This window comes from Podarcis vaucheri, assembly GCF_965113315.1.
Source record: "Podarcis vaucheri genome assembly, chromosome: 13".
Taxonomy (NCBI): domain Eukaryota; kingdom Metazoa; phylum Chordata; class Lepidosauria; order Squamata; family Lacertidae; genus Podarcis; species Podarcis vaucheri.
In genome coordinates, this window is record NC_138751.1 from 36,963,315 (window position 1) to 36,989,640 (window position 26,326).

Here is a 26,326-nt window from a genome sequence, read left to right on the forward strand (position 1 = left end):
CACCTCCTTTCCCTCTGAGGTCAGTTCCCTGACATCCACCTCCCCTCCAGGGCCCCCTTCCCCCCCGCCCCCTCCCTCTCCTCTGGGCGGTGAGGAGCTGAAACCCCGAAACGAATCCTCTTCATCTTCCGACGTCTCGAACATCTCCCTCCATCGGTCTTTGTTCCGACTCGCTGAATCCTCCTCCACCTCGGAATCAGAGAACCCCTCCAACTCCTCTTCTTCGTCTGTGGTGGCGAAGTATTCCCTCCGGAACCTCGCCACTGGCTGGGGTTTTCGAGGGAATCTCTGATGAAAAGTTTCAATTAGAACCTCGTCATCTACATCCTCTGCTCTGACCCAGGTGTTTTCCGACTCCGGTTCCCCTTCCCACATTACCAAATACTCTACTTGCTCTCCTTTCCACCTGGAATCTAGGATCTCCGCTGCATGGTAGCTGTGTTCTTTTTCCTCCATCGCTGGTCCCCTATTGACCCTCCCCTCTCTGTCCCCTATATACGGTGACAGCAACGATCTGTGGAACACTGGGTGCAACTTCATGTGGTTCGGTAACCGGAGTCTGAAAGCCACTGGGTTGACCTGTTGCGTGACTTCAAATGGGCCCAGTCTTTTGGGTCTTAACTTCTTACAACCTCCTTTAAATGGTAACCCTTGGGTGGACAGCCACACCTGGTCTCCCACCCTAAGGCTTTCCCCTTCCCTTCTGGTTTTGTCTGCCTGCCTCTTATATTCCTCCTTCGCCCGGTTTAAATTAAGTTGGAGTTGGCGATGGATCGCTTCCATTTCTTCAACGAACTGTTCTGCTGCTGGAACGCTCCAGTTCTCCCCCTCCCCCCCTGGGAAGGCTCGGGGATGACACCCGTGATTGGCCAAAAAAGGGCTCATTCCCGTGGACACGTTCTCTGCATTGTTGTAAGCAAATTCTGCCAACGCCAGCTTCTCCACCCAATCATTCTCTCTGTCATTAACATAACACCTCAAATATTGCTGGAGGACACCATTAGCTCTTTCCGCCTGCCCGTTGGTTTCTGGATGACGGGCAGTAGAGAAATTAACCTCTACATGCAGTAAGCTCATGAGCTTCCTCCAGAACCTGGAAGTAAATTGTTTCCCTCGGTCCGAAACCACCCTCAAGGGGGCGCCATGCAACCTAAACACATTTTCCACAAACAATTTGGCGGTTTCTTCTGCTGTGACCGCATGTGAGCAGGCTATAAAGTGTGCCATCTTGGTTAACAGATCTACCACCACCATAATGGCTGTTTTCCCTTTGGACCTGGGCAGATCAGTCATAAAATCTATTGCCACTGCCTCCCACGGTCTTTCCGGCGTGGGTAGTGGTTCTAATAAACCTGCCGGTGCCCGCCTCTCCCCCTTGGCTCGTTGGCAACGGTCACACCCTCTCACATATTCACGCACATCTTCCCTGACCTTGGGCCACCAGAATTCCCTGGTAACCAGCCACATGGTTTTGTGTTGCCCAAAATGCCCTGCTGTGGGGTTATCGTGCAGTTGCTTGAGTACCTTTTCCCTCAATTCCCCTTCAGGTATGTATAACGCTCCCTTGTAGTACAACGCCCCATTTCTCTCCTCAAAACCCCCGGGTTTGTCTCCCTCCCTCCTAAGACTCCTGAGTTTGTCCTGGGCGTATACATCCTGCCCCGTTCCCTCTACCAGTTCCCTTTGCCCCACCAATGCCGCCCCACACACCCAGCGGTCCTCGGGAATGACATGGGTCTCTTCGGGTACACCCTCTCCCTCCAAATATTCAGGTTTGCGTGAGAGAGCGTCCGCCCTAACGTTCTCCGGGCCTGGTACGTAACAAATCTCAAAGTTAAATTTGGAGAACTCCTGGGCCCATCTCAACTGCCGTTGGTTGAGCACTCGCGCAGTTCTCCAATACTCTAGATTCTTATGGTCCGTGCACACTTGCACCTTCTGTTGTGCACCAATTAGTAGGTGCCTCCATCTCCGGAAGGCCTCATAAATTGCAAGAAGTTCCCGGTCGTACACCGTGTAGTTCCTCTCAGACTTGTTCAGCTTCCGCGAAAAGAAGGCACACGGTCGCCACTCCGACCCCTCCTTCCCCGGCTGCAGAAGAAGCACCGCCCCTATGGCTCGGTCCGACGCGTCTGTTTCGACCCTCAGCTTTTTTTGTAAATCCACATGTAGAAGTTGTTCGCCAGAGGCGAAGGCCCTTTTCAGTTCCTCAAACGCTCGCTCCGCCTCCCCCGTCCAAACAAACTTCTTTTTGCTGCTGAGACAGTCCGTGATGGGCGCCGTCAGGTGGGCGAAGTTGCGGATGAACTTACGATAAAAGTTTCCAAACCCTAGGAACCTCTGCACATCCTTCTTGGTCTTGGGTGTTTTCCATTCCAGCACCGCTTGAACCTTGCCGGGGTCCATGGCCAACCCTTTGTCTGACAAGCGGTACCCCAGGAATTCCACCTCCTTGGTATGAAACTGACACTTCTCCAGTTTCACCCACAGTCGGTTGGCTTGCAGCCTGCTCAACACTTCTCTGACGTCTCTCACATGTTGCTCCTCATTCTCCGAATACACCAACACGTCATCTAAGAAGGCCACGCAATTCTTGTAGAGCAAAGGCCCCAGTACGTGGTTCATGAAAGCTTGAAAACACGCGGAGCCTGTTTGTAATCCAAAAGGCATAACTAAGTATTCAAATGCCCCCAAAGGGGTGAACATGGTGGTCTTCCATTCATCCCCTTTCCTTATACGTATCAGGTTGTACGCCCCCCTTAGGTCCAGCTTTGTAAAAATCTTTCCCTTCCGCACCCTGGTCAAAATATCATCAATCCTGGGCATAGGAAAAGCCGCCGGCTCTGTCACTGCATTTAGGGCCCGAAAGTCACATACCAGCCTCGGCTTGTCCGTGTTTTTTTTGTCCACAAAAAACACTGGGCTACCCCCCGCTGCCTTGGACTCTCTGATGAAGCCCCTCTTCAGGTTCTTGTCAATGAACGCTCGCAACTCCTGCATTTCCCTGTCTGACATGGCATACAACTTGCCTACAGGAAGCTGTGCTCCAGGGAGTAAATTGATCTGGCAATCAAAGGGTCTATGCGGAGGTAGTTGGTCAGCTTCCTTCTCGCTGAACACGTCGCTGAGATCAGCATACTGTGGTGGCACCTTCCCCTTCTCCACTACTTCAGTCCCTGCCAGGGTGGCTTGGGCCCCTGCTGACCCCTTTTCCCCCCTGCAGTGTTCTAAGCAATGTGCGGAACCGAAGGAAACCACTCTTTGATGCCAGCCCACCAGCGGATCATGTAGGGCTAGCCAGCTCATTCCCAAAATAATGGGAGCACCTCCCAAGGTGGCCACATTAAACGCTATCAGTTCTGTGTGCCTTGCCACCCTCATTATCATTGGGATGGTCTGCAAGCTGACTCCTCCTCCCAACAGTTCCCTGCCATCGATCGTGGTCACCTGCAGGGGGTTGCTTAAAGGGATAGTCTGTATCTGGTGTTCAGCAGCAAACTCCTTGCTCATAAAATTGCAGGAGCTGCCTGAGTCCAACAGTGCCTTTATTTTTAGGGGGTGTCCATTTTGCAGCTCTAGCGACACTTCAATCACTAGAGCCGGTCGAGGAGCTTCTGGCACTGGCACTTGGGGAAGGGGCACTTTCACTGCTCTTTGGCCTGGCTGCAGTGCCCTGATGGCAACCAGGCGTTGGCTTTTACCTGCTCCGTTTCTCCCTGCTCTTCCCCCTCAACAGTTCCCACCATCCCTTGCCATTCCTTCCTCTGGGGGCAGACTCTGGCAAAGTGGCCTGGCTGTTGGCAGAGATAGCATTTCCGGGCTCCCTTTCCCTCCTTCTTCGCCCCCTCACTGGGCTTTGAAACTGCGCGCGCGCGGGCTGTTCCGATTTCCATCGGCTCTGCCGGCGGGAAAGCTGGCTCAGGAATGTCTGGAATGCGTAACTCCTTCCAACGTTCCCCTCTCCCTTCCCGCCTCTCCAAGGCTCTTGCCTCCTGGCGCGCTCCAATGGTCAGCGCAGATTTGGTCAGCTGATCCATAGACACCGCCCTGGGGCTCCTGGCCAGCTCGTCTTTCACAGCTGAAGAAAGACCTTCTTCAAATAGCATCTGAATGGGTGCTGCCGATAAATCCCACCCCAATCTGTGAATCAGCATGGTAAATTCAGTCCAGTACTCACGGACAGATCTGCTTCCCTGCTTGCAAGCCATTAACTGTCTGCGCACCGCCCCTTCCTCAACGTCGCTGGAAAACATGATATCCATTGCACGAAAAAATTTCATAGTGTCCTTTAGGATATCGTTGTGCGTTGCCATCAGGGGTCGAACCCAGTCTCGCGCGCCCTTCTCAAGATGCCCAATTACAAAAGCAACTCGAGATTCCTCATCAGGGAACTCATCAAACTGGACATTCAGGGCATATTGCATTTCAGTCCTAAAGGCATGGTAATCCTTGGGGTCCCCCCCAAACTTCTGCACCAATCCTGGTACCTTTCTGGGGAACTGAGTGGTTCTCCCCTTCTTGTCTGCATCTTGAGCCCTCCTCTCCTCGAGCCTCGCCGTCTGCAGCGCCAGTTGGACCTCCAATGCTCGGCATCTTTCTTCCAAGCTTGGATCAGCTCCTCCCCCTGCTCCGGCTGGGTCGCTCATGATGCTTTCTCCTGCACAGGCAGCGTACAGAGACTGTCGGACTGCTATTAGGGGATGATTAGCTGCTTGTGCTTAAAATGGTGCCCCTTCAGAGTTTGTGCGGCCCCACAAACCTCTGTGTGTGACAGAGCTCCTCAGACATGTCTGCTCTAGTCACTGTTAGAGTCCGACAGTGGCTGTTTGCGGAAACGCCTCCAACAAAGAAGTTCCTTAACGGAAACACGTCTCCTGGACTCACGACGTGACAGCTTCCGACGAAGCATGGGTCTCCCTGCAATTGCTTCTGACACCTCCCCACTATTTTCACTGGACGTGTCTCTCACCCCTTTCTCCCCCCTGCTTCCTGCCTGCGCTGCTGCATCTCTCTCAGTATCCCTGAGATCCTCCTCCAGAGACCCCGCGCTCCCCCTGCTGGTCCCTGCTTTGGCTGTTGAGTCTCTCCCAGTCTCTGGGAGCCCTATCACCTCCTTTCCCTCTGAGGTCAGTTCCCTGACAACACGGAAAAGCTGTTTACCTTCCTGCCGCAGCGGTACCTATTTATCTACTTGTATGGGTGTGCTTTTGAACTGCTAGGTTGGCAGGAGCTGGGGCAGAGGAATGGGAGCTCACCCTGTTGCGGGGATTCGAACCGCTGACCTTCTGATCGGCAAGCCCTAGAGGCTCAGTGGTTTAGAGCACAGCGCCACCCACGTTCCCCAATAGAAAACATTCTTGTCCCCCTATTATATGCACACAGAGCCACGCTTTACCCTAGCAGATGGGTTTCTGTACTTGGCTAGAGAAAAGGAAAGGAGAGAGGAAATAGGGGCTGCCTAATATCCAGACTGGGACGCAGGTGGCACTGTGGGTTAAACCACAGAGCCTAGGACTTGCCGATCAGAAGGTCGTCGGTTCGAATCCCCGCGATGGGGTGAGCTCCCGTTGCTCGGTCCCTGCTCCTGCCAACCTAGCAGTTCAAAAGCATGTCAAAGTGCAAATAGATAAATAGGTACCGCTCCAGCAGGAAGGTAAACAGCGTTTCCGTGCGCTGCTCTGGATCTCCAGAAACGGCTTAGTCATGCTGGCCACATGACCCGGAAGCTGTATGCCAGCTCCCTTGGCCAATAAAGCGAGATGAGCGCCGCAACCCCAGAATCGGTCACGAATGGACCTAATGGTCAGGGGTCCCTTTACCTTTACCTTTAATATCCAGTCTAAGAGGGGCTGTGGGTATGTATGAAGGCTGTTTGGAAGTCTAGCCTGCAAACTTCATCCACAGTTGTGGTAGCTGTCAGCTTAGGGCAAGACCTGACACTTTCACTACCATGTGTGGTAAACCGGCTTATGCAGAGATGTGAGGATTACAGGCTGCGCTCCCTGTGTAATCAGAAGATTCAGAGAGGAGATATAATTGGACAGGCAAGAGCTTAGAAATCGAGACAAGAGCTAGCAGGTAGATGCTGAGGATGAGTGCAGAGACTTGAAACCAAATGGCTCCTGTGGTCCATGAGATGTGCCCCCTGGGAGCAGAGGCATACGAAGGGGGGCGGGGGGGCCCCGGGGGCCATCCCTGAGGGGGTGTGACAAAAAGGAACACCACGGGGGGCTCTTGCCACCACCCCCGTGCACGGCAGCTCATCACTGCACGTCCGGCGCACTCATGTCCCCAAAGCTGTGTGAAAGCTCCTTTTTTTCCTTGGTTTTTTTGTCAGCATCACTTGTGTGGGTTCTCTTACTATTGGCTTGTTGTATTTCCTTGGTGGTGAGAGAGGCTGCTGTTGTTGAGTTGTTTAGTCGTGTCCGACTCTTTGTGACCCCATGGACCAGAGCACGCCAGGCACTCCTGTCTTCCACTACCTCCCGCAGTTTGGTCAAACTCATGCTGGTAGCTTCGAGAACACTGTCCAACCATCTCATCCTCTGTCGTCCCCTTCTCCTTGTGCCCTCACTCTTTCCCAACATCAGGGTCTTTTCCAGGGAGTCTTCTCTTCTCATGAGGTGGCCTCAGCTTCAGGATCTGTCCTTCCAGTGAGCACTCTGGGCTGATTTCCTTCAGAATGGAGAGGTTTGATCTTCTTGCAGTCCATGGGACTCTCCAGAGTCTCCTCCAGCACCATAATTCAAAAGCATCAATTATTCGGTGATCAGCCTTCTTTATGGTTCAGCTCTCACTTCCGTACACCACTACTGGGCAAACCATAGCTTTAACTAAACTAAACGGTAAGAGAGGTTAGTGGTGCCTTAGGATGTGGTTGGTTGTCTTTGGTTGGCTGTAGTGAGGTTTGTTTTTGTGTGTGAGTGGGGGTAGGGGTGGGTGTTTGGATCAGGTTAGCCAAATTGACCCGTATGCTGCCAGGGGATTCTTGTTGTTGTCTTGTTGGACTACGTATGTGACAAAGGGGAACCATACCAGGGTGAAGGCGTCTTCTTCTATTTGTCCCCATGTCAGTTTCATTTTATTGGTTAGTTTTTCTAATAAGGCTGTTTCCCATACTATTTGATCCATCAGGGATCAGCAACCTTTTTCAGCCAGGGGCCGGTCCATCATCCCTCAGACCATGTGGGGGGCCAGACTATATTTTTGGGGAGGAAATGAATGAATTCCTATGCCCCACAAATAACCCAGGAATGCATTTTAAATAAAAGGACACATTCTACTCATGTAAAAACACGCTGATTCCCGGACCATCCATGAGCCGGATTTAGAAGGCGATTGGGCCAGATCCGGCCCCCAGGCCTTAGTTTGCCTACCCGTGATCCATGCTTACTCCCAACAGGTCTCTCCAGGGTCTGCTATGATGTTTCTGGCTGCTGAGAGTAGGTGGGTTATGAGCTCTTTATGATGTGAGTGGGCATTATTATCTTGGGAGATGTTTAGTAGGGCCAGTTCTGGGGTGACTTTTAATACTTCTTTAGTTATTTTGCATATTTCTTGTAGGCACCACTGAAATTTGAAAGAACAAAGGCCGCCTCCTTCAAGGGACAAACCACATTATGATGTACAGCTGTGTTCGAAGTTATTCAACCCCCGTCGCAAACCACGTTTGTTATCAAAATTCACAGACTTTGGGCTGTTTCCAAATCAAACAAAAGCAACTGAAGTAGCCCAACAGCATTTCTGAAACAAAGACCACATGGAACAAACTGCTGTGTGAATGCAGCTGCAGTTTCTCTCAAAATATGCACCTTTTTGAGTCAAGATGAGAGTCGGAATATTTGGAATGGTGAAAATCCCAAAAGTTATTGACAAGAAGTCTGTGCCATATACACAGCACCCTGACTATCAAGTACTTCCAAAACGATGTTATAGTTTTGTCCTCAGCGCCAAGAAAACAAAAGCACAAAAGATAGTTTATGAGAAACTCGTAGGAATGACAACAAACTCTGAGAGCCCCACTTAGACTAAACACCTCAAAGAAGCTGGAGGGAAATTAAGATACTCAGCACTGTTCACGCTCCTGCTTATATTTCCCAGCAACAATAAGAACTTTTGATGCAAAACACCACGGAAAATGAAGGCCACGCAAACCCTGATACAAAAAGCAGAATGAGTCAGGATCATGTTACACCATGGGAAAGTGCACTCGGCTTCGCAGCAACAAAAACAAGGGCAAAGGAAAGCAAATACCTGCACAGGACCTCATTTTGATGTCTGCTACCTTCTCCCCCCACTGAATCACCAGGGCTGGGTGGTACGTGGTTTTCAACATCACAACGTATCATAACCAAATGTCGCAATATACTGATATATCACAATGTCTGGAATAAGGATGGAGCTATCACGCTTTCTCCCACATGGTGAGTCCCAAGACTGATGCCAGTTCTCGGATCTGTTGTGGACTGAGATATTTCTGCATCTGGAATCTGTGGTGCAAGATCTGCAGCTGTTTTTGAGAGAAAGTGGTGCGAGTTTTGCTCTTCTTTCCTCCTTGCAGTCAGAACTGGGGAGGGGGCGGCTTGTTGGGGCTGTTTGCAGAATCTGGTGTATAATAAGTGAATAACCCAGAGCTGCAAGACCACGGGGAGAGATCTGGGTTATTTCTGGGGCCCTTCCCTTCCGGGCTGCTAACAGCCTTGGGGGCAGGGAATCCCCCAGAGCAGCTCTCCTTCTCCATCTCCTCCTTCACCGAGGGCCAGTAGTAACCGTCGTAGCCCATGTCAGCCGCCGCCGCTGCCACCCCTGCAAGGTAGACCCGGTAAGAGGCATTGAGGGCCAGCGGGATGGTCATGAATGGAGGAGCCGGCAGGACCCTTCGGAAGCGTGACTGGATCACCCTCTCCCACATGGTGATTTTTGCATAGCAAAGACACATCATGATTGGTGGTATATATCGCCAGGTCAAAAATTATGAAACCAATATCTTGATATGGACTTCAAAACAGTTTTGGACGGTATATTGCCCAGCCCTAGAGGCAGACTCCTTGGCTTCAACATCAGCCCCAAAAAACAACAATGAAGTCTTCCACCTCACATTGCTCCGTTTACCATCTAGCCCTGGTGCAGGAAGCCTGTGGCCCTCCAAATATGCCTGAACTACAACTCCCATCATCCCTGGCCGTTGGTCATGCTTTCTGGGGCTGATGGGAGCTGGAGTCCAGCAACATCTTGGGGCCTTCCCCACACCTGATCTGATGAAGAGCTCTGGAGAACTCAACAGCTTTCCCACTGCTTTGTGATATTTTGGTTGGGCTAATTGAAGGTACCACCCTACCGTAGATTTTAGAATTTTCTTATATACCTTTACATATAGGCACGTTTGTTTTCTATAGCTGCTTTTGCGAGCTCCCCCCCCCCCCATCATCAAGGAAACTTTTCCCACCTGGATTCATCTGCCAAGGTGTGCTCGCGAGCAAGTGTTTGGTTCCAGCCATAGCCCCGCATACTTGCAGGCAGTCGTAAAATGGTACAAAGCAGATATTTGAGGAATAATCCGTAGCACAGTCGTACCTTGTAAGTTGAACAGAATCCGTTCCGGAAGTCCCTTCGACTTCCAAAATGTTCGGAAACCAAAGCCCAGCTTCTGATTGGCTGCAGGAAGCTCCTGCAGCCAATCGGAAGCCCCGGCGGACATTCAGCTTCCAGAAACAGTTCGCAAACCGGAACAGTCGCTTCTGGGTTTGCGGCGTTCGGGAGCCAAAACGTTCGAGAACTAAGCTGTTCAAAAACCAAGGTACGACTGTACTCGGAGTGGAGCAGGTTTGGGGATGCTGAGATAGGAGCAAGTCTTTACCTGTCTCAGAGTCGGTGGAAGCAACAGGCATCTCAGCAGCTGGGGATGTTTGCGCAGTGTCAGAAGTTCAGGTGGCTGGCGTTCCTTCTGGTGAGTCTTCTTGGCGGTGCTGTGAAGAGGAGAGAAATGAAACAACTGATAGATGGTGTAGGGCAGGCATGTCCAACTCCCAAGAGATTGCGATCTACTCACAGTATAAAAGAAACTGACAGTGATCTATGCTTTTAGGGAGCCAAAGTTCTTGAGCTTTTTTTAGGAAGCCAGAGTTTTTGAGCTTTTTTTTTTGGCAGAGAGATATAACTAGGGGACCACAGATTGACCTGTTCGACATGCCTAGTCTAGGGCATGAGGAGGGCAGCTTGTCTTGTCTGTGCCTACAACCACAAGATCTACCAACTGCAGAAAGGCACCTAAAATTAGAGAACAGGGAACTCCGAACATGTTTTGAATCTAGGGCCAGAACGGAGCTGAGCTTAAAAAACCAGCTCTCATTTCCAGAAAGCTGGGGAGGAGTCAGTCGAGGCCACAAAGAGGCGCATTCAGAGGGTCTACTGTACTGAACCCAGGGACAGCAAACGCCTGTCATGGGCTGGCTGGACACAGAGGAATGGTGGGAGGCAACAGCTGGGGAACCCCCAAAGGAAGAAGGCTCAGATACTGGAGAGTGGTAGTGGGATGACAATGAGTGGTCAGAGGGAGGAGATTGGGAGAAAGAAGTGTCAGAAGATGAAGGGGTGACAGGGCTTAGTGAGCAGGGAGAGTCTATGGCAGAGAGAAGTCCAAAATCAGCAGGGAGAGTCTATGGCAGAGAGAAGTCCAAAATCAGCAGTGGAAGCAGGAGAGGAGGGAGGCAAGAGGCAGAGATGAGTCAGACTGGTGAAGAAGCTCCCCTCCCACCAAGTCTCCCAGAACCAGAAGAGGTATGAAGAGAGAGCAGCAGAGACAGGCACGGCGGCGTAGTCTCAGATTGCTTGGGAAAGACCCAGGGGAGGAGAAGATTTAGGCAGCCGGGGACCTTCTGCTCCCACAACTGCCTCATAGGGGCAAGCCCTACCTTGAGAAGAGCTGGTGTGCTCATTAGGCCTCGCACCCCTGAGCAGGCATTGTTCCTCTTTCACTTACTCTATGTGATTTATTGCTGGCTGACTCCCTGACCATGCCCTGGTCTCTAAGCTTTCATTGTTGAGGACCACTTCCCCTTACTGGTAATTGGTCGAGGACCTAATGTCCATAATGGGCGGAGCCAATGTCAGTGGTGGGCGGAGCCAGAATTAAAGGCAGGTGGGTCTCTCTACGCTCTCCGCTTAAGCTTTGATGTTGGAAAGCTCCTCTTTAAGAGCCTTTTAAAACCATTAAAAAGCAGGCTGAGATTGTCTACCCACACTGCTAACAGGATCAGGCCTAGGTTTCAGGAAGCTCTTGGCAAAACATCCCTCCCAATGTACCCACTACCTATGTTTTGAAGATCAGCACTCCAGGAAAGGGAGCGAACACTTTCTTCCCTTAACCTTTTACAACCATAGGAATCTGTAGCTCCTTAGAAACTAGTCGGCTAAGAAATCTCAATAATCATCTAATGGAGACCTAATTGGGAGACCCCAAATGGGGGTTATATGACATGAGTTCCTAAGTCTGCCTCCTGCATCTCCCCCTCCCATTTGATTCTGTTTTGGGATGCTGTCCTTTTGGGTATATTCCATTTGCGGAGTTGTGACTGCTGCTTGCAAGCCTATGGAGACGCTTCTGACGGAAGCAGTAGACTCAGGATGCTCGGGATAAGGCATTCGACTCCATTGAGGGGATTTGCCTGCAGCGGCGCTTCTCACTACACTGCTTATGATTTTTGGATTGTTTTCTTTTTGCATCTCTTGGCAGTTCTTGGACTGCTCCCTGTGCTTTCCCTGCACAGGATGGCCTTTATTCGTTGCATCCTCTCCCTTCTCGAAACTGGAGCTGAACAGCTCAACAGATGCTCACACTCAAAGCATAAAAATAGTCCTAAGCTAGCTACTAACCATAAGCAGGCGAAGCGGCTTTTCAAACCTCGTGCAGCTTTACCTATTTAAAACCAGGTTGCTACAAGGGGTTGAGCAGCCTGCACCAACATGCTGCCCTCAAAATATTCTTGGATTCCAGCTCCCAGCTGGCCAATGGTCAAGGATGATGGGAGTTGTAGTCTGACAGCATACGGAAGGCACCAGAGTGGGGAGGCTGGGGTACAATAACAGTGCTGGATTTGGATCAGGGAGGCCCATGGTTCAAATGAGATGCTTGTGTTCTCTAGGCTCAGGTCCAGAAATGAGTGTTGTGGGCTTGGCAATGCTTGCCTCCTAGAAGAAGAGTTGAGCATTAGATGCCCTCAAAGATAGTCTTCCCACTTCGATTAAAATATGAACGGCAAAAATCCATTTCTAGACTTACACATCCTTTGGGAGTACAGTGGTACCTCGGGTTAAGTACTTCATTCGTTCCGGAGGTCCGTTCTTAACCTGAAACTGTTCTTAACCTGAGATACCACTTTAGCTAATGGGGCCTCCTGCTGCCGCCGTGCCGCCAGAGCACGATTTCTGTTCCCATCCTAAAGCAAAGTTCTTAACCCGAGGTAATATTTCTGGGTTAGCGGAGTCTGTAACCTGAAGTGTATGTAACCTGAAGCATAGGTAACCCGAGGGACCACTGTATAACGCTGAGGACACTGCCTCTGTGGGGCAAAGGCCCACCCCCAGATGGGACCACATGCCATCTCCAGGCAAGGGATAGATGAATCTGTCAACCTGGATTCTCTCTCTCTCCCCCCCCCAATCTTGAGTTCTTCACATTTCTGCATCAGTTTGCAAATTATTCGAGTTGTTTGCATTTAAATGCAAACTGAATTTAATCTCGCCCCTGTCCCAACAGTAAGGAGGCCTCCCTGTGGAGAGCATGCCACAAATGGGGAGCCACTGCAGAAAAGGCCCCGCTCTTGTCTTGCCACCCTCTGAACCTCTCGTGGAGGAGGCACACAAAAAAGGGTCTCAGAGGATGGTTGCAGAGTCCAGGTCGGTTCATATGGGGAGAGGCGGTCCTTGAGGTATTACGGTCCCGGGAAGACCATGAGGGAACCCAAAAAGATTCCCAACCCCTTCTCTGTCAGGATAATATTCCGCAACTAGGACTGATCAAGGCACATGAGCCCAGCTCTCCCCAAAGTGACACATGTTAACCACTGCATCGTCCTTTGCCAGCTCGCCATCTTGTAAATGTTAGCGGAACATAATAAACTGGGGAGCAGGTACTACTCTTTCAGATTTATATCTGGAACGGGGAACCTGTGACCCTCCTGCTGTCATTGCACTCCAACTCCCACCAGCCCCAGTCAGCACAGGCAATGGTCAGGGATGATGAAGGATGTAGTACAACAACAACTGAACATTCCAATTTGTATTACATATGATCAACATATGGAAGTGAGAGCTGGACCATAAAGAAGGCTGATCGCCGAAGAATTGATGCTTTGGAATTATGGTGCTGGAGAGACTCTTGAGAGTCCCATGGACTGCAAGAAGATCAAACCTGTCCATTCTTAAGGAAATCAGCCCTGAGTGCTTACTGGAAGGACAGATCCTGAAGCTGAAGAAGAAGAAGAAGAGTTTGGATTTGATATCCCGCCTTTCACTCCCCTTTAGGAGTTTCAAAGCGGCTAACATTCTCCTTTCCCTTCCTCCCCCACAACAAACACTCTGTGAGGTGAGTGGGGCTGAGAGACTTCAAAGAAGTGTGACTGGCCCAAGGTCACCCAGCAGCTGCATGGAGGAGCGGAGACACGAACCCAGTTCCAAACATTACAAGACTACCGCTCTTAACCACTACACCACACTGGCTCTCCAGGCTCCAATACTTTGGCCACCTCATGAGAAGAGAAGACTCCCTGGAAAAGACCCTGATGTTGGGAAAGATGGAGGGCACAAGGAGAAGGGGATGACAGAGGATGAGATGGTTGGACAGTGTTCTCAAAGCTACGAACATGAGTTTGACCAAGCTGTGGGAGGCAGTGGAAGACAGGAGTGCCTGGCGTGCTCTGGTCCATGGGGTCACGAAGAGTCGGACACGACTAAACGACTAAACATCAACATAGTTGTTGGTATTTGGGGGCTATGGGGGCTGCAATGATGAGCTTCTCCTGAGCTTCAGGTTTCACTTCTACACCTTCCAGGGTTTCAGCCAACAGAAGCCACACAATTTGCAGGCTTCTCTTTACAAGCAAGCCACTTAAAAAATAAATAAAACCACAAGCCAAGGAAATTGCCCTGGCCGGTCACCCCTAAGACGCTCCATTATTAATGCAGCCCTCGCTGACAGCTCGCAAGAGAAATCTCAACCTGGTCTTCTGGCAGCAGAGGGAAATAATCCATCACACAGCCAACATGCCCTCGAGCAGGGGCTCCATCAATAAGCGAGGGATCAATAGTACTCTGGGGACGGAGGAGTCACATCCCTTTTGCTAATGGACTCGTAGATGTTTGGTGGGGCCCGAAGGCAGACCCGGATCCAGAATCTGAGAGGGAGTCAAGTGTGGTCTCCTCGGCAGGACCCAGTTAAACTGGAAGAGGTTGAATGTGCAAAATGAGAATTCTCTCGGGCTGCATCTTATCTGATTGGGATACTCTGTGCAAAGTTGAAATGGTGAGCTGCTTTCAGAAGCCCCACTCGTTTTGGAGCTTCTCCATATTGTAGAGATGGAAGGGACCAAAAGTGTCATCTAGCCCAACCCCCTGCAATACAGGAAGCTTTTGCCCAACATGGGGCTCGAACCCACAACCTTGAGATTCATACTCTACCGACTGAGCTCTGGCAAATGCCCCCCTCCTGGAGCTGGCCTTCTGCACATGCCCAGAGGCGCCTATATCACCTCCTTACTCACAGCTTCCTAGGCTAGCAGATTCCAAGGAAGGACCCTGATGAACATTTCCTGACTACTATCCTCAGCCACTTAAATTAGGCATATTGAAACCTGCAAGGAAGAATTTTGTCTTTCGATCTAGTTGGGGGTGGGAAGCACAATGGATTTCTTTTGGAAACCCTTTTTGATCTTTGGCCTTGAATTATCAGAGGATTGCTTCCATTACAGTGGGGCCTCAGATATAATCACACATGCATATTCCATCTCCAGCTACGCTGCATCATGGATCTGTAGTCTAAAGACTGCGTAAATATCTTGAGCAGGTATTTTTCCATCCTTGCTGCCTGAACTAAGCAGCTAGAAACGTTACAACATTTTGCAAATGTTTTGTAAGCGTTTTAAAGATGCCAGTTTTATAAAATCTTAAAATCCCAATGGGAAAAACTGTAAAGCAAAGAGCAAAACTTTTTCTGGCATCAGAGGAAGCCAGGAAATTTCTAGAACACTTTTTATGCACTGATTTGATGATCTGGGCTATACATAAATACAACCGTACCTAGGTTCTCAAACGTAATCCATTCCGGAAGTCCGTCCGACTTCCAAAAACATTCAAAAACCAAGGCACGGCTTCCGATTGGCTGCAGGAATTTCCTGCACTCAGTTGGAAGCCGAGGAAGCTACATTGGATATTTGGCTTCCGAAAAGCGTTCGCAAACCAGAACACTCACTTCCAGGTTTGCGGCGTTCGGGAGCAAAAACATCCGAGTACCAAGGCGTTCAAGAACCAAGGTACCACTGTAGTTTGATCATGGAAATTGCCTGCAATAGAATGTTTTAATCTGTCTGGAGCTGGAAATGGAGGTCAACCTCCTTCTAAAATTCTTGCAAGCATATAAATAAAAGCAATTGGCTATTTACGATCCGTGGCAAGGCATCCCTGGAGGAAGGGACAGAAAGAAACAGGTTGGCTGCAGGAAGTACCTTTGTAAAGTAGGCTATGTGACAGGCACACACAGAATCCAAAGGTTTCTACATACAGTACACATCAGCACACACCATCTTTCCATCTTCTAGCCAGCCGAGCAAGAAATATTCTTTACAGCAGGTCAAAGGTACATTCTGCTAGCCAGGCAAAAGCACTCTAAGAGGGTGTGGAGCAACGCTGGGGAAAATATCACCTGAGGTATTTCCCAAGGGCCAGACAGAGAGACCTGGGGGTCACATTCAGCTTCCAGGACCAAAGATTGCCCATCTCTGGTCTAACAAGAGATGGAATTTATTGTAGGGATGAGAGCATGGAGAGCGAGCCAGAGGGATTCTGAGCTGGCAGAGAGGCTAGCTGGAAATCAGGGTAACAAAAGACAGTATGAAAGGCATGGACCTCAGCCCAGTATACCTGAAGGAGCGTCTCCACCCCCATCGTTCAGCCCGGACACGGAGGTCCAGCTCTGAGGGCTTTTTGGCAGTTCCTTCATTGTGAGAAGTGAGGTTGCAGGGAACCAAGCAGAGGGCCTTCTTGGTAGCGGCGCCCGCCCTGTGGAACGCCCTCCCATCAGATGTCAAGGAAATAAACAACTATCTGACTTTTAGAAGACACCTGAAGGCAGCCCTGTTCAGGGAAGTTTATAATGTTTGATGTTTTATCGTATTTTTAATATTCTGTTGGGAGCTGCCCAGAGTGGCTGGGGAAACTCAGCCAGATGGGCAGGGTATCAATATTATTATTATTATTATTATTATTATTATTATTATTATTATTATTATTTATTAAAACTCAGATACAGATAATCTAGGTGCCAAATGACTCCTTAAACCATGGGTAGGCAAACTAAGGCCCAGGGGCCGTATCCGGCCCAATCGCCTTCTAAATCCGGCCCACAGGCGATCCAGGAATCAGCATGTTTTTACATCAGTAGAATGTGCCCGTTTATTTTAAATGCATCTCTGGGTTATTTGTGGGGCCTGCCTGGTGTTTTTACATGAGTAGAATGTGCCCTTTTATTTTAAATGCATCTCTGGGTTATTTGTGGGGCCTGCCTGGTGTTTTTACATGAGTAGAATGTGTGCTTTTATTTAAAATGCATCTTTGGGTTATTTGTGGGGCATAGGAATTCATTCTTTTTCTCTCTCTCTCTTCAAAATATAGTCCGGCCCCCCACAAGGTCTGAGGGACAGTGGACCGGCCCCCTGCTGAAAATGTTTGCTGACCCCTGCGAAACAAAGGTTTCAGTCACCAAAACAGAATCCCTACTTGCCATCTGGGGACAAGGCAAGGATAAAGCCTTATTTTTGAAATGATGGACTGGTTGTGATTGAGTTTCAGTTAAACATCTGGAGAGTTCAGGTGACAACCTTGAGCTAGGTACAGAACTTTGAGTACTTAAAGAAGAAAAGTCACTTTATCCAGGGACAGTCCACATATATATTGGCCTACACTGACCTCTTTTTCTTAATGGCGACACTGACCATTCATAACATTAAGAATATCATTCACAACTGTGAGCAGGGCAGTGGGGTGGGGCAAGCGAAGACAAACTGCAACAATTCACTATAACCTTGTTCACTGCTCCTGCTCAGGCTGCACTGGGGCAGTGGCGTAGCGTGGGGGGTGCCAGGGGTGCTGGCCACACCGGGTGCAACATTTGGGGGGGCGCGTTTGGCCGGCCCCCCTCAAGGAAGCGGGAACCTCTCCAAGGCGGGAGAGACCTCCTCCCGCTGCCAGCCTTCGGAAGGCTGCTCCGAAGCCTGGCGGTGGGGCGGAGAGACCTCCTCCCGCCGCCAGCTTTCGGAAGGCTGCTCCGAAGCCTGGCGGTGGGGCGGAGAGACCTCCTCCCGCCGCCAGCTTTCGGAAGGCTGCTCCGAAGCCTGGCGGTGGGGCGGAGAGACCTTCTCCCCGCGCCAGCCTTCGGATGGCTGTCCTGAAGACTTGTGGTGGGAGCAGTGGCGTAGCGTGGGGGGTGCAGGGGGGCTGTCGCACCTGGCGCAACATCTGGGGGCGCGCAGAAGAGACTCGAGTGCTAAAATCCATGGGTTAGGGGGCGCAAATTACTTGCCTTGCCCCGGGTGCTGAGAACCCACGCTACGCCACTGCACTGGGGAAGCATTTTGGTTCCTGAAATTCATTCTGATTGTGCACGTAAAATATAACTGATAGAAGTCTACAGGATGGGGCATTGATGTATGAAAACAGTCCAGATCCAATGAATCACAGGCATGCACCTCCAGATGGTGGAGATGTCCGCTGACATCCTGGCACTCAGGCAACTCTATGTACCTGGTCACAAGCATCTGGTTTTTGTTGTTTAGTCATGTCCGACTCTTCGTGACCCCATGGACCAGAGCACGCCAGGCACTCCTGTCTTCCACTGCCTCCCGCAGTTTGGTCAAACTCATGCTGGTAGCTTCGAGAACACTGCCCAACCACTTCATCCTCTGTCGTCCCCTTCTCCTTGTGCCCTCCATCTTTCCCAACATCAGGGTCTTTTCCAGGGAGTCTTCTCTTCTCATGAGGTGGCCAAAGTACTGGAGCCTCAGCTTCAGGATCTGTCCTTCCAGTGAACACTCAGGGCTGATTTCCTTAAGAATGGATAGGTTTGATCTTCTTGCAGTCCATGGGACTCTCAAGAGTCTCTTCCAGCACCATAATTCAAAAGCATCAATTCTTCAGCGATCAGCCTTCTTTATGGTCCAGCTCTCACTTCCATACATCACTACTGGGAAAACCACGGCTTTTACTATACGGACCTTTGTTGGCAAGGTGATGTCTCTGCTTTTTAAGATGCTGTCTAGGTTTGTCATTGCTTTTCTCCCAAGAAACAGGCGTATTTTAAGTTCATGACCGCTGTCACCATAGCCAGGTACGAAATACACCTGGCGCCTGGCTAATTTTGAACACCTGTTGCTTCTGGGGCAGACAGCCAAAGCTGGGTGCCAGGAAAACTCCAGCATATTTCCTTAGTAGTGTGTGGCATTGTCTACAAGTTTTCTGACGCCATGTGCCAGCCATAAAGCAGAGCTCGTGAATTTTGCCAGTGGACAAGAGGATTGTCAAGGAAAGAGAATTAAGACCAATTGACTGCACAACTGTGAGCAACATGCTGGCTGGATGAGGCCCTTACCTGTGCTTAAGGGACAGGAGGACTGCAAGGAGAACTGGAAAGTGTGTGAGTAGGGTAGAGATTGGTTCCTTAGGGCAAATGGGGCACTGCCCCACCAGCCTCAGCCTGCTCTCAGCCAGTTCCCACCTGCCTGTCTGCATACTTACAAGCAGTCCAGGGTTGGCGAGAGATTTGTTGCAGGCTGAGACATTTTATTTTAGAATCAATGGAGATTGAATACTTGTTTATTCCACATAGTCCAAACACCATCGAGATCTTGCGTATTTTTAGTCCCTGAAAAGTGCTTCTTGAGGAACTGGTTTTGTTCCAAAAACTACAGATTGATTCTGCATTACCCCACAATGTGTACATTTGAAAACAAATGAAGGTAGTCTGTGCATTGTGTGGTGTGTGTGTGTGTGTGTGTATCCATACCTGCCCCACGATGTTATGGCTGGGTGTGTACCAAGATCACAATCACAACCAGGGTGGATTAAATCAAATCGATTTAAATCATGATTTAAATCACTAGTCAGTAAGACTTGATTTAAATCTATTTGTTTGTTTTTACAGAAAGACTCATTCTTGCTGGTATAATCTTAATATTTACAACCAGACGAAGGTTTCATTTTTGGACTAATAAATTTTCAGAATAGTTTTTACAAGTTATATCCAAAATTACTGACTTGGTTATACTATTAGAAATACATAGATCGATAATTACAAAATTATTGCGAGGTTTAATAAGTTAACTGTTTTAACTTTTCTGCTGTACTTTATTGGAAGGAGAAAAACAATCATTTCCTTCATAACAATTTAAACAATTTATTTAACTACAACAGTAACATTATAGCATATGTATCCATGTTTGTTAACTGTTGTGGTTAAACATTTTTTTAAAAAAAACTTAGACTGAGTTTTAGCACACATGAAAAACTTAAAACAAATCCTTATTTCCTGATGAATAGCCTTTGGACTATAAAGTAACTTAAACAGAAAACTATCTTTAGAAAGATTTTTCCTCCAAAAGCATTTTATCTTAAAAATCCGATTTACATTTTAAAAATCTGATTTATTTATTTTAAAAATATCATTGATTTTTATCCACCCTGATCACCACTTCTTCCTCTTCTGTTCACTGGGGCACGAGCAGCGAGGAAAAGGAAAACCTCATCTAAGAGTGGACTTTCAAGCAATTATCAAGGAACCATCGAATCACAGAACTATCGAGCTGCAAGGGTACCCTCAGGGTCATCTAGTCCAACCCCTGGCAATACAGGAATCTCAAACCTAAGCATCCATGACAGATGGTCATCCAACCTCTGCTATAAAAAACAAACCAGTGAAGCCCACCAGTTTTCGAGGGAGTCAGTTCCACTGCCCAACAGCTTCCGCCACCAGAAAGTTCTTCCTGGTAAAGGGACCCCTGACCATTAGGTCCAGTCGTGGTCAACTCTGGGGTTGCAGCACTCATCTCGCTTTATTGGCCAAGGGAGCCGGCGTACAGCTTCCGGGTCATGTGGCCAGCATGACTAAGCCGCTTCTGGCGAACCAGAGCAGTGCATGGAAACGCCTTTTACCTTCCCGCCAGAGTGGTACCTATTTATCTACTTGTACTTTGCTGTGCTTTCGAACTGCTAGGTTGGCAGGGACAGGGAGCTCACTCTGTTGTGGGGATTCGAACAGCCCACCTTCTGATCGGCAAGTCCTGGGCTCTGTGGTTTAACCCACAGCGCCACCTGGTAGTTAGTCAAAATCCCCTTTCTTGAAACTTGAATCCACCCCAACCATTGGGGATGGCAGGATCCAGACCATAGCTGTCAACTTTTCCCTTTTCTTGCGAGGAATCCTATTCGGAATAAGGGAACTTCCCTTTAAAAAGGAAAAAGTTGACAGCTACAATCCAGACTCAATCTAGGCTGAAAGCAGCGCACTCAGGATGAGCATGCACGGATTCCGGATTGAGGGGAAAATGACATTTTTGCGCTGCAAGCAGGTTAGTGCCTACGCCGCCATGGTCTCCAGGGAAGCATCAATCTCATCGTAAAACAGCTCTCTCTCTCACACACACACACAGACACAAATCCTACCTACTCACTCAGCAGCCTCCTCCAGCCTTTTTCCCCCTCCCCAGCAGCTGAAAAGGATTCCGACATCATCCATTCAAAAGCAGAAGCCTTCTGGATTATAGGAGCCTGATTTCACGTGACAAGCTAGGACCTGCCATGGGGCTGAGGGAGGGGAAAGGGGGGAATCGTAGGCTGCTGAGCTGCTCTGTGCTGCCAGCCTATCACCACATTCCCCCTTATGTAAGACCCTGCTCCACTCAGGCTGATGGAAAGCTCCAATGTTTGCGGCTCTTTGTTTTCAAAGAAAAACACACAAATGCCCTCTTTATTGTCAGCGGTTTTCGAAACAGGCAGAAGCCGTACCATGGAGAGAGCCATTTTGAGGATGAGCAGAGCACAGCTGAAATAAAATTTCATACGCATTTTTTAAAAAAGAACCGCTGAGATTTAGTTTCCATTATTTTCCCACTTTTGTTAACACCATACTTAAATGGTTGCCTTTTCTCTCTCTCTTTTTAAAGTCCTATTATCCTTGGGAATTCTTAAGTATTCGTTTTAGGTGTCAACGTGCAACTCATCCCTCCCCCACCACAACCCCCCCCCAGTCCAACCATTCTTATAACTATCTTGAAACTGCAATTAGAATACAGTGGTACCTCGGGTTAAGTACTTAACTGATTCCGGAGGTCCGTACTTAAGCTGAAACTGTTATTAACCTGTTATTAACTACTTTATGAGCTTTGATTTGCAAGAAAACTGTAGGGTTGTGCCACGGCTGCTCCTGCCCCGCTCCAACCCTTTTCACCTCTAGAATGCCGAAATCATGGTAAATCACTTTTGTGTATTATAGAATCATAGAATTGTAAAATTGGACCAGGGGTCATCTAGTCCAACCCCAACATGGTTCTCAAACCCACAACCCTGAAATTAAGAGTCCCGTGTTTTACCAAGTGAGTTATATACAAAGCTATATAAGCTATTATGATTTAAATAATACTTAAAACTATTTCTTTAAAAGCATGGGACATGGGTGGCACTGTGGTCTAAACCACTGAGCCTCTTGGGCTTGCCGATCAGAAGGTCGGTGGTTCGAATCCCTGTGATGGGGTGAGCTCCCATTGCTCGGTTCCTGCTCCTGCGAACCTAGCATTTTGAAAGCACGCCAGTGCAAGTATATAAATAGGTACCTCTCTGGCAGGAAGGTAAACAGTGTTTCCATGTGCTGCTCTGGTTTCGCCAGAAGCGGCTTAGTCATGCTGCCCACATGACCCGGAAAAACTGTCTACGGACAAACGCCAGCTTCCTCGGCCTTTAAAGCAAGATGAGCGCTGCAACCCCTGAGTCATCTGCGACTGGACTTAACTGTCAGGGGTCCTTTACCTTTTCCCCCCTTAAAAACTAAAGACTAAAGACTAAACTAAAGTAACACCGCGTTTGCTAATCAACTTTCTAAAAATATGCAATGTCTGTGCCTGGACCGCAACAGGGGCTAGGACATCTGCAACTTTGAAAATTGTGCAGAAGAGAGAATTTTGGCAGGTGAAACTTGTCGTGTCAATACCAGAGGTGGGGAAACGATTTCAGCTGAAAGGCCACATGCCCCTTCTGGGCAACCATTTGGGGGCCACGTGGGCGGGTGGGAAGGTAGGCGGGGCCAGGGCCAAAAGTGGGTGGAGTAATAATTGCAAATTTTACCTATGTAAGTAGGCTCATTTCTACACACAGTCACATGCGCCTCTTTCATTCTAACTAGGCAAAAATATTTGGGGGTGCAAATCAGGACCAGTGAAGGTTGTAACCTGAGGGGGGGGGAGAGATCTGAGGGCCACCTAGAGAGCGCTGGTGGTTCTCCTCTCCTGCTATAGAGTCGCGCCAACCCAGTTCCCTCTTTGCCTCTCTTGCATCTACCTAGCGAAGGTGTGCTAATCTCACACATACGTCCGCAGACTATTGTTTTCAATCATCCCTGACCAATGGGCATGCTCCCTGGGGCAGATAGGAGTTGGACATGAGTAAGCAAATCCGGGGGCCGGATCCAGCCCAATCGCCTTCTACTCACAGCTGTCCATGGAGGTGTAGGTAAATTCTGTGTCCAGGGCAGCTGTCTACCAGCTCCATCTGGTACGCAGGCTGAGACCCTACCTGCCTGCGGACTGTCTTGCCAGAGTGGTGCATGCTCTGGTTATCTCCCACTTGGACTACTGCAATGCGCTCTACATGGGGCTACCTTTGAAGGTGACCCGGAACTGCAGTTAATCCAGAATGCAGCAGCTAGACTGGTGACTGGGAGTGGCCGCCAACACCATATAACACTGGTCCTGGAAGACCTGCATTGGCTCCCAGTATGTTTCCGAGCACAATTCAAAGTGTTGGTGCTGACCTTTAAAGCCCTAAACGGCCTTGGTCCAGTATATCTGAAGGAGCGTCTCCACCCCCTTTGCTCTGCCCTGACACTGAGGTCCAGCGCCGAGGGCCTTCTGGCGATTCCCTCATTGCAAGAAGTGAGGTTACAGGGAACCAGACAGAGGGCCTTCTCGGTAGTGGTGCCTGCCCTGTGGAACGCCCTCCCATCAGATGTGAAGGAAATAAGCAGCTATCTTCTTTTTAAAAGACATCTGAAGGCAGCCCTGTTTAGGGAAGTTTTTAATATTTACTGCTGTATTGTTTTTAACACTTGATTGGAAGCTGCCCAGAGTGGCTGGGGAAACTCAGCCAGATGGGTGGGGTATAAATAATAAATTATTATTATATTATTCTAAATCTGGCCCGCAGACGGTCCGGGAATCAGCGTGTATTTACATGAGTATAATGTGCCCTTTTATTTAAAATGCATCTCTGGGTTATTTGTGGGGCATTGGAATTCGTTCATTTTTATTTTATTTTTTCAAAATACAGTCTGCCCCCCCCCACAAGGTCTGAGGGACAGTGGACCGGCCCCCTGCTGAAAAAGTTTGCTGACCCCTGGAGTTGAAGAATAAGGGCATCTAGTGGACAACAGGTTCCTGTCCAGACCCAGATAGTAAGTATGATACTGATATGATACTCACCAGCAAGAACCAGGGTAGCAGAGGGGTCTGGGGGACAGACTAGAGGCCGATTTACACCTTGCACTTAAAGCACACCCAACACACGTCTAAAGCAGATGGCTACCCCACAAGAATTCAGGGAACTGTAGTTCCCAGCAGCGCCGGATTCAGTTCCCCCGCCCAGGGCACTGAGAGCACGCGCAGAATGGAAGGTGAGAGAGGGGAGAGCACCAAATTGTGTCCTTGCTCAGGGTGCTGTGTTACCAAAGTCCCACCCCCACCCCGTTCCTAGGATTTTTTGGGGGGTGGGGGGTTGCTCATGTGCTTTAGATGCATGGTGTGAATCTGCCCTAGGACTGGAAAGACCTGGGTTCAAATCCTCACTCAGACATTTAAGTTCACTAGGAGATATTGGGCCAATATCTCTTTCTGCCCCTCTGTCCGTCTGCCTCTGTCCCTGCCTTTTTCTCTGCCTAACCTACCTCCCAGGGTCGTCGTGAGGATAAACCAGGGAGGAAAGAACTGAATATGTCACCCTTTTTTCCTTAAAATACAGTAGTACCTCTGGATACGAACGGGATCCATTCTGGAGCCCCGTTCGCATCCAGAAGCAAACATAACTAGCGATGGCACGTCTGCACACGCACGCGTTGCTTTTTGCCGCTTCTGCGCATGCGCGTGATGTCATTTAGAGCGTCTGCGCATGCGGCAAGCGGCAAAACCCGGACGTAACATGCACCCCGCCCATCTGGCTGGGTTTCCCCAGCCACTCTGGGCGGCTTCCAGCAAAGGTTAAAAATACATTAAAATGGGTTAAGAGTGTAGGACTAGCACCTAGGAGGCCAGGTTTCAAATCCCCACTGGCCGTGAAGCTCGCTCGCTCGCGGCCTCCCTCACAGGGTTGTTGTGGGGATTAAATGAGGGGAGAGAGAAGAACCATGTATGCCCCCTTTGAGCTCCGTGGAGAGGGGAAAAGGATGGGGTCAAACGCAATCCATCAATCAATATGGCCTGTGGGGGGGTATAGGGTGGTATACAAATTTAATTAATAATAAAAATAATTAAATAATTAAAATAAAAAATAATTAAATAAAATAATTAAATAGTTGAAATAAAAATAAAAATAATTAAAGAGAAACCGGATTAAAAGCCCTCAGTAGCACCCAGGGCATCACCCTCCTCCTGTTCCGGGGTGGGGAATGAATTGCAGCGCCGGATCTCCACGCGCGCAGCAGCCATCATCAAAAGCAAGGAGTAAAGCAAGAGTAGGGGGCGGGGAGGAGGATGCAATGAAGAGAAAAGGGACCCACTGCAAATATTCAGATCATAAAGGGGTTGGGGGGGCTGTGTGAAAGGCGCCCCCCGCGACCTAGCGGCAAGAATTAGGGGGTGGGGTGGTCGGCGAGAGCTTTAAAATGAAGAGGCGCGTCTTCGCCATCAAAGACGAAGGTCTCTATTCCGCACAAGAAGAGGGGGGTGTTAAAATCCGAATTGGGGGTCGCGGAATGCAAGCCTGAAATTGATGGCGTTGTAACTGACCTGTGTGTTTAGAGGAGGCGGGGGCGGGGGTAGAACGGAGAAGAGGGGAGGAAGATCAAAGACCCGGCAGGGGGGAAACTCCCACGTTGTTAGGCGCGCTCTGATTAAACACGCTCCATGGTGTGTAGGAAGGGGAAACGGCGTGAATGAATAGGGGAGGCAAAGAGGGAAAGGAACGCGGCCGCCGCTCACCTGCTTCGGTGCACAGGCGACGGATACGTCGGAGGAGCGAGCAAGCGAGCGAGGCTGGGATGCGATGGGATGGATGGATGGATGGAGTCGCTGCGCTCCGAAGCCGCTGCGAATTCCCGCGGCTCTGGATCTGGCGAGGCGAGGCTCAGGACTGGCTGGCGTCGCTCCTCGGAGCGGCCTCTAGGGGGCAGCACCTCCTTAAAAGGGCGACGCTCCTGGTAAACGTGATTTCTCTGGGTCCCACCAGCCTTTATTTGTGCAAAAGCAGGGTTTGGGTTAAAGCAGAGACATCACCTTGCCAACAAAGCCAACGAAGGTCCGTATAGTTCAAGCTATGGTTTTCCCAGTAGTGATGTATGGAAGTGAGAGCTGGACCATAAAGAAGGCTGATCGCCAAAGAATTGATGCTTTTGAATTGTGGTGCTGGAGGAGACTCTTGAGAGTCCCATGGATTGCAAGAAGATCAAACCTATCCATTCTGAAGGAAATAAGCCCTGAGTGCTCACTGGAAGGACAGATTGTGAAGCTGAGACTCCAATACATTGGCCACCTCATGAGAAGAGAGGACTCCCTGGAAAAGGCCCTGATGTTGGGAAAGATGGAGGGCACAAGGAGAAGGGGAGGACAGAGGACAAGATGGTTGGATAGTGATCTCGAAGCTACCAGCA

General features: G+C 49.4%; 1 protein-coding gene across 4 annotated transcripts in view; it reads right to left on the bottom strand.

The window, feature by feature from the left end:
* Window positions 1–25,927, bottom strand: part of MPP2 (MAGUK p55 scaffold protein 2) — an 83,076-nt gene extending 57,149 nt beyond the window's left edge. For 2 of the 4 annotated variants that reach the window (XR_014212741.1, XM_082194401.1), the window contains exons 1-2: window positions 25,659–25,927; window positions 9,857–9,965 (exon numbers count right to left, since the gene is read on the bottom strand). Coding sequence is in view for 3 of the 4 variants with exons in the window: in XM_082194401.1 (XP_082050527.1) it covers window positions 9,857–9,887 (31 nt within the window). In the remaining variant the exon portion in view is untranslated. Of the gene's footprint in view, window positions 1–9,856; window positions 9,966–20,922; window positions 21,017–25,658 lie in introns of those variants that run through there. The other 2 variants (XM_082194403.1, XM_082194402.1) reach the window with 2 other exon arrangements.
* Window positions 25,928–26,326: the final 399 nt, after the last annotated feature.